Genomic DNA, 14,371 nt, shown 5'->3' with positions numbered 1-14,371 from the left:
AGAATAAAATGCTTACATTTTATTATGGGAAAATGATAAATGTGTCCCCTCTGAACCCTATTCACCCTAGTCAACCCTATTCCAGAGAGGAAGTCTAATTAGAAGACCTGGGAGTGGTTCTGTTATGTCTTGATGATCTTAAAAGAATGGTAATTTTGAGGGCAAGAAAAATACACTTGGGGGGAAAGGAAAGGAAATTAAGGGAAAATATCACAGAATCAGAATCTTTATAGACATAAGAGACAGGAGAGCAACTTTTTGCATCTTGTCAAAGGAGAGAATAACAGTTAAAGAGACAGGAACACATTTCATGAACAGGGAAACAGAAAAAGGGAAAGAGGAGAAAGGGGAAATTAAAAGAAATGTGTTTGAAGCAAAACAAAATATGTGCAAAAATATTTATGGCTTTTTGAGGATATAACCATCAATTGAAGAATGGCTGCCAGCTTATAGTATATTAATGTATTAGAACCTTATTGTACTGTAAGAAATGAAGGAGATGGCTTCAGAGAAAGCTGGAAAGGCTTGTATGAACTGATGACGAATATGCAGAATGAAGTGAACAGACCCAGGAGAGCTGTTTCTACATTTAATGCTATAGGAACTCTGATCACCATAAAGGCCAACTGTGATTTCAGAGGACTAATAAATTATGAAACACACTAATCATTTCCTCATAAAGAGGGAAAAGAATCAGAATAAAAATGATCCATATGTGTGAGTATACATACATGCACACACATGTGTTGTACACATATACAGTGTATGCTGTATACATGCTGTGTGGGCATGTATAATTTGATTTATGTGCATATATATATCTATATAATTTACTTCACTTTATATATTTGCAATGGGTTTTGTTTTTTCACAATTGAAGAGGAGAATAGGGAGAATGGAAAAAAAGACTTTCATCTAATTGGAAAAAATAAAATACACTTTATTTTTTTAATTAAAGATTTTACTTATTTTGAATTTTACAATTTTTCCCCTAATCTTACTTCCCCTCCCCACAAGGCAATTTGTCAGTCTTTACATTGTTTCCATGGTATACATTGATCCAAATTGAGTGTGATGAGAGAGAAATCATATCCTTAAGGAAGAAACAAAGAGTAAGAGATAGCAAGATCAGACAATAAGATATCAGGTTTTTTTTTTTTCTCTAAGTTTAAGGTAATAATCCTTGGTCTTTGTTCAAACTCCACAGTTGTTTCTCTGGATACAGATGGTATTCTCCATCACAGACAGCCCCAAATCGTCCCTGATTGTTGCACTGATGGAATAGCAAGTCCATCAAGGTTGATCATTGCCCCCATGTTGCTGTTAGGGTGTACAGTGTTCTTCTGGTTCTACTCTTCTTACTCAGCATCAGTTCATGCAGATCCCTCCAGGCTTCCCTGAATTTTCATCCCTCCTAGTTTCTAATAGAAGAATAGTGTTCCATGACATACATATACCACAGTTTGCTAAGCCATTCCCCAATTGAAGGACATTTACTTGATTTCCAATTCTTTGCCACCACAAACAGGGCTGCTATGAATATTTTTGTACAAGTGATGTTTTTATCCTTTTTCATCATCTGTTCAGGATTAGACCCAGTAGTGGTATTGCTGGATCAAAGGGTATGTACATTTTTGTTGCCCTTTGGGCGTAGTTGCAAATTTCTCTCCAGAAAGGTTGGATGAGTTCATAGCTCCACCAACAATGTAATAAGTGTCCCAGATTTCTCACAACCCTTCCAACAATGATCATTATCCTTTGTGGTCATATTGGCCAGTCTGAGAGGTGTGAGGTGGTACCTCAGAGATTCTTTAATTTGCATTTCTCTAATAAGTAATGATTTAGAGCAAATTTTCATATGACTATGGATTGCTTTGATCTCCTCATCTGTAAATTGCCTTTGCATATCCTTTGACCATTTGTCAGTTGGGGAATGACTTTTTTTTTTAAATATGACTCAGTTCTCTATGTTTTAGAAATGATTCCTTTGTCAGAAACAGTTGTAAAGATTGTTTCCCAATTTACTACATTTCTTTTGATCTTGGTTACAGTGGTTTTGTCTGTGCAAAATCCTTTTAATTTAATGTAATCAGAATTATCTAGTTTGTTTTTAGAGATGTTCTCCATCTCTTACGTCATAAATTGCTTCCCTTTCCATAGATCTGACAGGTAAACTAGTCCTTGATCTTCTAATTTGCTTATAGTATTTTTTTTTTTGTCTAAATCCTGTATCCATTTGAATCTTATCTTAGTATAGGGTGTGAGGTGTTGGTCTACTCATCTAAGTTTCTTCCATACTAACTTCCAATTTTCCCAGCAGTTTTTATCAGAGAGAGTTTTTAATCCCAATAGCTGAACTCTTTGGGTTTACCAAACAGCAGATTACTATAATTATTTCCTGCTATTACACCTAGACTATTCCACTGGTCCAGCCACTCTATTTCTTAGCCATTACCAGACAGTTTTGATGACTGATGCTTTATAATATAATTTTAGATCAGGTAGGGATAAGCCAACCTTCTTTTGCACTTTCTTTCATTGAATCCCTGGAAATTTTTGACTTTTTATTTCTCCATATGAATTTACTTACCACTTTTTCTAACTCATTAAAGTACTTTTTTGAAATGTTGATTGGTAGGGCACTAAACAAGTAGTTTAGTTTTGGTAGAATTGTCATTTTTATTATATTAGCTCTACCTATCCATGAGCAGTTGATGTTTGCCCAGTTATTTAAATCTTATTTAATTTGTATGAGAAGTGTTTTGTAATTGTTTTCAAAAAGATTCCGAGTCTGCCTTGGCAAATAGACTCCCAGGTATTTTATATTGCCTGAGGTTACTTTGAATGGGATTTCTTTTTCTAGCTCTTCCTGCTGTATCTTGCTAGTCATATATAGAAAAGTTGAGGATTTATGAGGGTTTATAAAATTCACTTTAAAAGTTAATTTAAGTTCACTGATCGCTGGTATTTTATGTCACTTTCATTTCCCAGTTTATCCCTTCCTATTCTCTACCCAGAAAGAAATCCTTTAAAATAAAGAATAAAAATAAAAAGGAAGAAGGTAGATCAGGACCTTGAGTTCTCTTGTATATATGACTTATTCCACATCATAATTGTCCCCTTCTTGCCTTATTCTTCCCTTTGCTAAGGAGGAAACACATTGCTTTCCAGAGTGGTTGGACCAGTCTGATAGACTACACTGCTAAGACATTAGTGTACTTTTCTTATCTTTCCAAAAACTCTCCAACATTAACAGTTCCAATCTCTGTTAATTTTCTAAGTGTGGAGTGAAATCTCAAAGTTGTTTTATTTGCATTTCTTCTATTAGTGATTTAGGACAATCTTTCCCAAGGTTGTTTTGAGTCCACAGTTGTTTTGAGAATTATTTCTTCTCATGAGGGGTTGGTTTTTGGTTTTATATATTGTTGTTAATTCCTCTATCTTGGGTATCAGACTTTTGCTAGATAGTTGATGCAAATTGTTCCACCCCTCCCCAGGTTGACCCTTTTCATTCTAGTTGCAAGATTCTCAGTTTTATGTAATCAAAATCTTTTTTTTTTTATCATTTGTCATTGCCTCTCTTGTTTAAGAATTCTCCCTATGAGGTTATACATGGTTGTGAAAAATATCTAATCTGGTTCTTTAAAAAGAATTTTTAAATGGCATGATCTAATTTAATATTCAGGCTGTGTATCCATTTTGAAATTATTGGTAATGTTGACTTTTTTTCCCAAACAAGTTTTAGTTTTCTCAGCAGTTCTTGTCAAAGAGGTGGTTCTTCTGCAGTAATTTATGTTCTTGGGTTTATTGAAAAGTAAATTGAGTTCAGCTGATGCCAGTTCATCCTTATCGCTTGTATTCTACCGAATAACCTTTATAGTTTAACTATATTAAACAACTTTGATGATGCTACTTTACAGTGTAATTTGAGGTCCAGCAATGCTATTTCTATTTTATCCCTACTTTTTATTATTTTTCTTGAGAATGTAGAACTATTATCCTTCCAAATGAATTTTGTTCTTTTGTCTAGCTCTACAAAGGGATACAACAGTTAGCAACATAAATACAATAGAATTTGAGGAGAGAGAAAACGACTAACAAATAGAGGAATCAGGAAATTCTTTTTATGGCAGGAAGCATATGAACTGAAGACGGGGGGGGGGGGGGGGGGGGGCGCAGAAGTGTTCCCAGGTCTAAGTGGTGAGCTGGGTAAAGGCCCGCAGGTGGAAGATGGGAAGTCATTTTGACTGGAATGTAGCGAGTGAGACTGGATCCAGCTGCAAACCTTTCACTGAGGGGAGAAGCCCCCCTAGGGGGTGAGAGGGCAGACCTGTGCTTCAGCTGAGTGGAGGATGGTTTTGAGAGAAGCCTGGAAGCCAGCTAGCTGCTTTAAAAGTCAAAAATGAGAGGGGCTGAGGGTCTGAACTAGGGTGGGAACTGAGAGTGGAGAGGAGACAGATGAGAGATGTCACAGAAGACTGGACAACTGATTAGATCTAGAGTTTGAGAAAAAGGGAAGAGTTCCAGAGAGATGTAATAACCATGGGCGCCTAAAGGATACCGTGTCCTAGACAGAAAGTTGGGAAGAGTAAAGAAATAATGAGTCCCATCTTAGATATATTAAATTTGGGAGGCCCCTGAAACAACCTGTTGGAAATATTGGATGGTTGAATAGCAGATAATTTCAAATAGAAGAAGGATTAGGTATGGATGCCCAGATATAGAAGTCACTGAGAGTAGAATCCAGAGGGATGCCCAGGCCATGGAACCAGGAAAGAGCAGTGTGGCTGGACCCAGGGAAAGGGGACTTTTCCAGGAAGGACAGGGCATTAATAGTGTTGGAAGCTGCAGAGAGGTTGAGAAGGAAGAAAATTGAGGAAAGGTTACTGAATTGGGTATGTGAGGTCCATAAAACTTTGGAGAGAGCAGTTGCAGTTGAGTGGCGAAGTTCAAAATCAGATTGCAGATGGTTAAATGGTGAATAGGAGAGACAGTATAGCAAGGAAGATGGAAAACTTACCAGAAATTTGATGGTGAAAGTGAGGAGGCAGAGCAGTAGCTATAGCACATAACTTCCTGTTTTAAAGTAATTGTACTTAACAACTCAGGGATACCTTAACTTTGCAGATGGCCCCCCCCATCACATGGGGACATGTAATGACCTTTTTCACCCTCTACCTCTTCCCTCCACCACCAGACTTCTGTCCTTGTCTGTCCAAGCCCTTTTGCTCCTTTAAGGCTTTAGTTGGGTGGGACTGAATTTTAGGGGTTGAGAGTAAGGGGAGAGAAAGTCAGAAGCGAGCTCTTATTCCTTGTCTTAAGAAGACCCAATGGCATGGGATGGGCCTTGGACTTAAGACAGGCATCTTTCTGTGGGTATTCTCATCTCTCCTTTTACCCCACATTTCAGACCTCCTCTTCACCCCAAAGAGAAGTCCCTAACTGGTAGGAAGGGCGTGTGTCCTCTTCCATGTTCCCTCTACCCAAGTACTCAGCTTAGTTCCATGGGGGAGGGTTGGAGATTAGAGCAGCCTTCACCCCCACCATGCTCTCACCTGTGCTGGTGAGATGTTGGCACTAAGGCTGTCTTATGAAGGAAAACAGCTAGTTCTTGTCCAAGAGTTCTTACTTTATTTTTCCAATTACATGTAAAGATAGTTTTCAACCTTAAACCTTTTGCAAACTTTTTGAGTTCCACATTTTCCTACCACCTTCCCTCCCCCCTCCCCATGACAGAAAACAATCTGATAGAGTTGTCTTTAACATAGTTCCATATTAATCATGTTGTAAAAAAGGAATTAAAACTAAGGGGGAAAACCATGAAAAAGAAAAAACATAAAAAGTTTTTAAAAATAAACATAGATACTTTGCTCTGCATTCAGACTCTACTCTGGATATGGATGGCATTGGCCATAGCAGGTCTCTCAGGATGGTCCTTGATCTGCTGAGAGGAGCTGCCTTTGTCCTGGTTGATCATCTCATGGTCTTGCTGCTAATTAGTACAATGTTCTCCTGCTTTTGCTCACTTCCCTCAGCATCACTTTATGCAAGTCTTTCCAGGCTTTTCTGAAGTTCACCCACTCATGATTTCTTGAAGAACAATAATACTCTATATTCATATACCATAACTAGTTCAGTCATTCCCCAATCGATGGGCATCCCCTCAATTTCCAGTTCTTTGCCACCACAAAAAAAGAGCTGCAATGAATATTTTTGTACAAGTGGGTCTTTACCACTTTTTTTTATGACTGTTTGGGACACAGAACTAGTAGTGGATCAAAGGGCCTGTACAGTCCACAAATTGTTCTCCAGAATGGTTGGATCAGTTCACAACTACAGTGTCTAAGTTAGACCAAGAGTTCTTTATATAATTTTTTATTTATTTTTTCAACCACAATGCAATGATAATTTTCAACAATAATTTTTTGCAAGATTTTTTGAGTTTCAGGTTTTTCTCCATCCTTCTATCTCCCCTGCTGCTGAGCAATCTAATAGAGGTTATACAAATATAACTATGCTAAACACATATGCTTGTTAATCATGTTGTAAAAGAAAAGTCAAAAGGGGGAAGACAGAAAAAACATAAAAGATAACTTTTTAAAATTGAAGATAGTAAGCTTTGTAGAACAGTTCTTAACATGCTTTGTATCATGGAACACTAAGCAGTCTGGAGAGTCCTTGTATTAATGTTTCTTTCCTTTTAAAAAAATTCATAATTGAAGGAAATGATAAATTTGGGAGGTTAATGAAAATGAAAAACTCTAACCACAGACCCATTCTGTGGCTCCATGTTAAAGATTCCTGCTAAAGCCAGTTGGAGGGGTGGGAGCTACATTTTTGGTAGTTCTCTTCTGGTCAGATCATCTTAACCTTGGATTCCATGTGAGGTTTGGATGTTAATTTTAGCCCTTCTTTATCTCTTCGAGAAGTCAGTTTATACAATTCAACTAAGAAAAGTGGGCAATAGTATTCATTGTAGGAGTTTAGAAGGTGGCTCTTAAGACAATTCTTAAATATTTTAGGGACCTGAATCAACATTCTCCTCAAGTTGTCCAAGTCACTGGGGTCCAGGCTTTCGGAAAGTCTACTAAACCCTCCCTAGACTCTCTTCTGAATGCCTGTTGTCTTCCTTTTTCCCCATTTCCTTCTGTTTGTTGTAGGAGCTGGACACACCATTTAGACTCTACGGCCTTACCATGAACCCCCTAATCTACAATATCACTCGTGTGGTCATCCTTTCTGCAGTCTCCGGGGTCATAAGTGATCTTCTAGGCTTTAACATAAGAGTAAGTAGACTGGAACTGGATTTCCTTGGTCTTGGCCTCTTGGAGGACTTTCTAAGAGTCTCGGCTCTTCATATTTTTCTGTGAGATGGAGAGGAGCAAGTCTTAGGACAATCGTTGGGGGATCTTAGTGGCTTCTTATCCTAGTCTGTTCTCTGTCAATCACAGCTCAGTAGCAGAGCCTTGGGCTATTCCATTTCCAGTTTGATGACTATGTAGCCTAAAAGAGACAGCCAAGTTTTTTTATCAGGGTTTCATTTCACTTGACCAGAATGGAATGAGAACATCATCTTTTCCTCACAGCAGCCCTAAGAGGGCTAAGAGGGAGTTTAGGAACTGTGATCCTCATTTTATAGGTGAACAGGGAAGTTAAATAATTGGCTTAAGCTCACATAGCTTCAATCATTTATTTTTCAGTTATATCCAACTCTTCATGACCCCATTTGAGGCTTTCTTGCAAATATTCTGGGATGGTTTGCCAATAACTGAAATCATTTTGATTTTTGTTTTCTCTCCTTAGTTGTGGAAAATTAAGCCCTGAGCAGAGTGGTGTATTTGGACCATCATCAATCCGTGCTGGATCATACTTAACCATTGAACAGACAACTGCAGGAACAAGTGAGATGGCCTTCCATCTTCTCATGTGCAAAGGTGTTCTCATCTAGGGCAGATCTGTGGATGACGTTTTCCTGGGATTCAAGTTGACACACATCTATATGTATGCGAATGACTTCATTTTTACAGTTTTGAAACAATGAGAAGCACTGGAAAAACTAATACCTCTCCTCTATTAACATAATACACTTCTTCTGGGCATTTCAATTCTTTGACAGTTCCATTTTTACATGGAAGTTGGCTTCTAAGTGAATGGTAAATGCCCAAAGGTCTGAAACACATTTGCTGTCCTGAAAAAATATGAATTCACGTCTCTTCCATTATAATCTGTGGAGTTGGAGATTTCCATTCTTTAGCAAAGAGAGATCAAAATGGAAACTATTTTAGGTTGAATCCAATAAAAGAACCTAATAGGAGAATTTCAGTTTCTTGACTTTTCTTTTAAAAAATAAGTAAAACTCATCCACAAGATTATGATAAACTATAAGATTGATTTTCCAGTATGTTATAGAGATAATTCATGATTACTGCTGAAATGGTGAAACAACATGTGGACTTTATTCATATCCTTTGCAAGAAACATGGCTTATCTAAAGTATCAGAGCAGTAAAAGTATGTTTCTTTGATGTCTCAGAGACAGGGAGGTGACAACCTACTAGGCAAGTCCTGCAGGAGCTGATCCAGGTGGTGGTCCATCTGCCCACCTGCAATCACAGACCATAGAATGAAAGGAAAGCTGCCGGGCTCATTCAGTTGGGGCTTGAAGGAGCTATTGAAATGAGCCATATGTACACACATGCATAGATGATAAATGAAAGAGTGATTCTGATGATGGAGACAGAGCATTGATCAAGAAATTCAGAGAGGGTTAAGGTCGTGGAGGAGTAACAGGAGGTAAAGTCTCCAGTTCACTTTACAGATAAGGAAACTAAGACAGGGTCAAGGGACTGGTCCAGGGTCACACAGTATGTCTGGTGCCAGATTTGTACTCAGGAAAGGGAGTCTGACTTCATGTCCAACCCTCTGTCCACCAACCTAACCGCCCTTGGTGCTTGTGGTGAGGAGGACATTGGACAAAGGGCAAGCATTCATGAAATGGCTACTATATACAACAATCTTGACAAATGCCTCCTTCAAGGAGAAAATTGTAGGCATTCTCTTTGCTTCTGTTTTCTCTGCCAAGCAAAATGACCTTTAAACCAGACCGGGCAAAGGAAAAATTCTGCGAGGAAGTTGATATCTCAGAGAAATAGGGGGAGGGATCACTGGGCTGCCTTGTCTGAATCTGAGCCAGGAGGTCCAAGTTAACTTCATGAATAATTTGGGAACCAGGGAATGCTCACAAAGCCAGCAGTTGGGGAAATGAGAGCTGTGGTGGAAATAAAACAGAACCATTAATCCTGGAGATGATAGAAATCCAGAGGGGGAGATACAATCCTGGGTATCTTTGAAAGAGCCTGGAAGACAGAAGTGATGAGAGATAGGAGTTCAGAGAAATCTGGGGAGACTGAACTGATGCAGGGGAGGGTAACAGAACCACAAGAACCATTCATGTGACTTCCTTTGTAAAGACAAAGCCTTTGAAGGTCCATAAATAATGCTTTCCTAGGGCCGGTGGTGATCCAGGCTAGCTGCCTCCTGCCAGGGAGCTGGTGCTTTCATGGGGCAGAGGGAAGCACATAATTGGATACGGTCAATGTGGGAATTCACTTTGCTCAGTTCAACTCGTTATCAGGGTTTTGTTTTAGCTTTCTCCTTTAAACTAAGGGTGGGAGGGAGAGGAAAAAAATGCTTGTTCACTGAAAAATAAAAAGAGAATCCAGCTTCAGCCTCATCACCATGAAGTTCAAAGTCATCGTGTCACTCCTTCCCATTGTGATACCCCCAAAATCACAGGAGGTCATGGAGAACAGAGGGGAACTGCAGGCCTGGTGAAGGGTAAATGTGACACCAATCTTCAAAAAAGGTAAGAGAAAGAAGTTTGAAAAACCAATGACATTGACTCTTGGTAAAATTGTAGAAGTGATGGTTGGGAGATGGTAATTGCAACAGGTCAGGAGGTCACACCTGATCAACCTCTTTCCCTTTCATTGACCAACATGTTGGACCAGTCCATCAGAGGAATGCTGCAGGGAAAGGGCACTTAAGTTTTATTAAAGCATTTAACAATTCCTTTACTGAGTAGGCTTTGCAAACCAAAGCACAAAGAGCTGCTGCCCCCAAAGACGTTCAGTTTCCTGGCCAGTGGAGGGGTGGGGGGACACGTGCAACTTGAACCCCGTTCATTCTGACTCCATTAAGTCACACTGCCTCTGAAATGCAAACTATTTTTTGGTTTTTGCTAGTCAGTGGGGTTAAGTGACTTGCCCAAGGTCACACAGCTAGGTAAGTATCTTGAGGTTGGATTTGAACTCCTGACTCCAGGGCCCAAAACCACTGTACCACCTAGCTGCCCCAAACTATTTTCAAGTAAATTTTTAAAAACTCATTGGGTCGAGGAGAAGGAAGATCCTAAATGAGGAGTCCCTTGAAGGGGGAGACGCCTCTGAAACAAGGAGGTGGAGAAGCCCACCAAGTGACTCAGAAGAGAGATTCATTCTGGAGATGCAGGATGAAGGTCATTTGTACTCCATAATTGGCTCATGGGATCTGACGAGAGGCTCCAGATCAGAGGCTTGTGGAGAGCGATGTGGTGAGCAAATTTGGGATTGAGCGGATTGTTGGACTGCAAGAGCAGATATCAAAGATCCGTTCTCAAATTAGGAGGCAGCTGTTAGAGGAGCGCCCTAAGGTAACATTTCCATGAGTGACTTAGAGCCAACATCATACTTTTAAAATGTTACAGATGTCTGTGGGGTGGGGGGGGGGAAGTGAGATTAGGGGGAAAATTGTAAGATTCAAAAATAAATTTTTTTAAGTTACAGATGACAAAGACCTTGGGGAGATAGCCAATACAGCAAGTGATCAAATTCAGATTCAAGCAGATACTGTGTAAAATCCAATAGGGTGAAATTTAATTAGCAAAAAATTTAAGAATAAATAAAATCAAGATTGGAAAAACCTGGTGAGCAGTTTGAAAGCGATCTCTAGAACAGTCATAATGAGGGTGTCCCATAGGCACCTCAAAGCTAACAATGTCCAAACCAGATTTCATTATCTTTCCTCCCACAACTGAGGGCATCACCAATTTTCCCCATAGTTTGGGCAACTCCTCGCATCCACACCATGGATCCAGTCCTTGCCAAGTCTCATCATTTCTGTTTTTGTGAGGTCTGTTACATTCCCCTTCTCTCAACTCAGCTGCCACCCTGGTGCAAGTCCTCACCACAATGGGACTGACAATAGCCTTCTTTGGGTCTCCTTGCCTTTTCTCACTCCAGTCGTCCTCCACTCAGCTGCCAAAGTGATTTTTCAAAAGCTCCAGGTTGACCTTATCACGATCATCTTTAGAATTGAATTGCATCAGTCCTAATTTTACAGATGATAAACTCCTTGGTCATGACACAAGCAGGGAAAGAAAATGAACATTTCATCTTGGTTGATCCTTAGGTGCTATGACCCCCATTTACAGTTGGGGAAACTGAGGTTGTGACTTGACCAAGGTCATGAAGCTATGGAGTGCCTGTGACTGGGCTGCCAGACCCAGTGTTCTTTGCCTCATGGTGCTCCATTGCCTCTAACAAGTCCTAACAGAACAGGGATACAGGTCCAGAGCCTCTGAGTATTTTAATCCAACTAACCTGGGATTATATCAAGCTATGTTGGGCAGGAAATGATAAACTACCTGCTATTGAATGATGGACTATTCCAGTCTAGATATAATATAGAATGTCTCAGCAACAGGTAGGTAAGATAGATAAGAGTTAAATATAGCTATAGATATGTGTGTGTGTGTGTGTGTGTGTGTGTGTGTGTGTGTGTGTGTGTGTGTGTATATATATATATATATATATATAAATAAAAACTTTAAAGTCAGATACATATATATCTATTTATTTTTAAAGCCAGAATGGGAAAATTTAAAATACTTGTGGTTTTGATTATAGGCACCTTTTGAAGAGTACTCCCTCTAAACATCATTGGAAGGTGATCATTTCATTTTTATCAGTTAACACTGTGTTTTGCTCTCTGGAATTTTATATGACTGTTTCTAATCTATTGTTCTCCATTTCGTCATTTCACAATTTCTCACTTTAACTTTTATGCAGATAATAATAAATTCTAAGAAATCCATGGAGCATTTTTTTAATCTGACAAGCCAATAAATCCTCTATAGGAAATGTTATATAAAAATTCAATTAGAATCTAGTTAGACTATGACCTTGGAATACTTTTTCATATTTTTAGTGACTTTTAATAACACAGCGATGGTCCATTTGTATCTTGATCCCTAGCTGAACACTCATTTAGATTGAAGTTTTCTAATAGAATGGCTTTTATGACTTTATATGGCATAAATATATTTATATGGCATAAAATTGCTTTAAATAGCACAAAAGTTGGTCTTGCAAGGTTCATTCCCCTTCCCACCATGGGTTGATTTATACTTTAGTATAAAATAAGTCATTTTCCAAGGCCCTGAGCAAAATCTTGACCTTAGATTAATTTCCAGCCAATAATGTGGAGAAATTACAAACCACTCTGTCAGAAGAATGACTTCCTTTCTCAGAAAAAATGTGACTCCCCATTATCTGTGGAATTGTCTAGAATCCTTGACTTGGCCTTGATAGTGTTCTTCACTTTGCTTCAAACCTTTTTTTCTTCTTAGTGCCCTTCCCTTCCATCTCTGACCACTGGATCCAGAGGCTCTGGAGAAGAAGTGAGGCCAGTGACTTAGCCCAGACCTTAACTCAAATCCAGGTGCTTGTCATAGTCTCACCTCCGGTATGTTGTTGTTGTCTTCTTGGAGAATGAAGGAAAAACATCATCCTTTCCCCTTCCTATGAGTAGACCAGCTAGGTTAGAAGTTCTGTGAGGACAGGTGCCACCCCTCTGAAATCTTACCTTCTCTAAGACTGAGCAATCAAGAAATCGTTTATTAAGTGCTGGGGATGCCAAACAAAAATGAAATGAAAACCTCCCTTCAATCAAGCATCTTAAATTCTACAGGGGCAGCTATCACGCACATTCAAATAGACACAAAATAGAGGGTTAGGGGCTGGCAGCTCTCTCTCTCCCAATGAAGGTTGCCATCTTCCCTTCATCTTAGTTGCCAGGTGTCCAGGGTACTCATATAGCACGTGACTCTGGTGAGTCCTGAAACCCAGAGCTTTCTGGCCTCCAGGCCATTATGCACACTGTCTTTCTGTACAAAATAGATGCAGGGGGAAGATCCACCTTCCTACCCTTTGCTTTGGGCTCAGTAAACTTAACGACTATGACCACACAATCCTTGCTCCTCTAGAGCATCTGCTCGCCATCCTGGGACTCTCCAGACACTTCCTTGCCTGACTAGGATCTCATATTTGGATTGTCTATTCCTATTAGATGCTAATCTCCTGAAAAAGTAGGTTAGAATCATGTTATAAAAGGACTTAAAGTGATGATGTTTGATCATTGAGCAAAAGTTAAGTTTTATACAAAATCTTTCTCATGAGTACTGGATGGTTCTCTACACAGGACCCTGCCTCTATGTTATCTATATTACATTACTCTCTCTTTATATAAAAATCCCACTTTTCCTCCTGCCTGTCACTCCCTTCTCCCATCCTCTCCTCTCCTCTCCCCTGGATCTCCAAACTGAAAGACCCAGCTCAAATATTCCCTCCTGGAAGCCCCTTGCCCCAATGGGCTCTCAGCATATCCATTTGGGAAGCCACACCGAGGCGCCCCTGGGCTAATGAATGTTTTCTAAACTTCTTAGTGAGTTGTTGACCATATGGTTTAGTCAGTGGTGGGCAGATACTTAATAGCTGGTTCTCTACATGAGTGTGGGGGAGAGTATTCAAATCTGTGTGTACATAAATGTAGTATAAATTCTGATATAAAGGATTCATAGCACATAATTGAGAAATAATAAAAGAAAAATACTCTTTATTTTACATTGCATATAACCAATTGAGTTTCACAGGATGCTTTCCACTGATTTTAATGGAACTCTTGTATCTATAGTCAACCCATAGTTGCAGTTCAATCCTGTTTTGACAAATGGGGTTGCATTCTGATCTGTTAAACTCTTTCTCCAATAAATTTATTGTCATTAAATCTGACATGCAATTTCCTGTTAAACTATTCTCGTTGTTGTTGAGTTATTTCAGGCATTTCTGATTCTTCGTGATCTCATTTTGGGATTTTCTCGGCAAAGATAATGGAGTAGTTTGCCATTCCTTCTCCAACTCATCTGGCAGATGAAGAAATGGAGGCAAACAGGGTTAAGTAACTTGGCAACCTCTCCGTCCACTTCATCAGCTAGTTGACCCTTGGTCCTGTACAAGTTATATTCATTAATCTGAAGCCTCCTGAAATTTTTTGCA

The 14,371-nt window shown here is 39.3% G+C and overlaps 1 protein-coding gene across 6 annotated transcripts in view; it reads left to right on the top strand.

Moving 5' to 3' along the window:
* Positions 1–8,317, top strand: part of PHTF1 (putative homeodomain transcription factor 1) — a 40,687-nt gene extending 32,370 nt beyond the window's left edge. For all 6 annotated transcript variants that reach the window (XM_074188469.1, XM_074188468.1, XM_074188467.1 and 3 more), the window contains 2 exons: positions 7,161–7,286; positions 7,804–8,317. In XM_074188469.1, the coding sequence (XP_074044570.1) occupies positions 7,161–7,286; positions 7,804–7,824 (147 nt within the window). In that variant the 3' untranslated portion in view covers positions 7,825–8,317. The remainder of the gene's footprint in view (positions 1–7,160; positions 7,287–7,803) is intronic.
* Positions 8,318–14,371: the final 6,054 nt, after the last annotated feature.

Source organism: Macrotis lagotis, chromosome 5 (assembly GCF_037893015.1).
Source record: "Macrotis lagotis isolate mMagLag1 chromosome 5, bilby.v1.9.chrom.fasta, whole genome shotgun sequence".
In the NCBI taxonomy this organism is placed as follows: domain Eukaryota; kingdom Metazoa; phylum Chordata; class Mammalia; order Peramelemorphia; family Peramelidae; genus Macrotis; species Macrotis lagotis.
The sequence above is the reverse complement of the archived record's forward strand: the minus strand, read 5'-3'. Positions and strand labels throughout refer to the sequence as shown.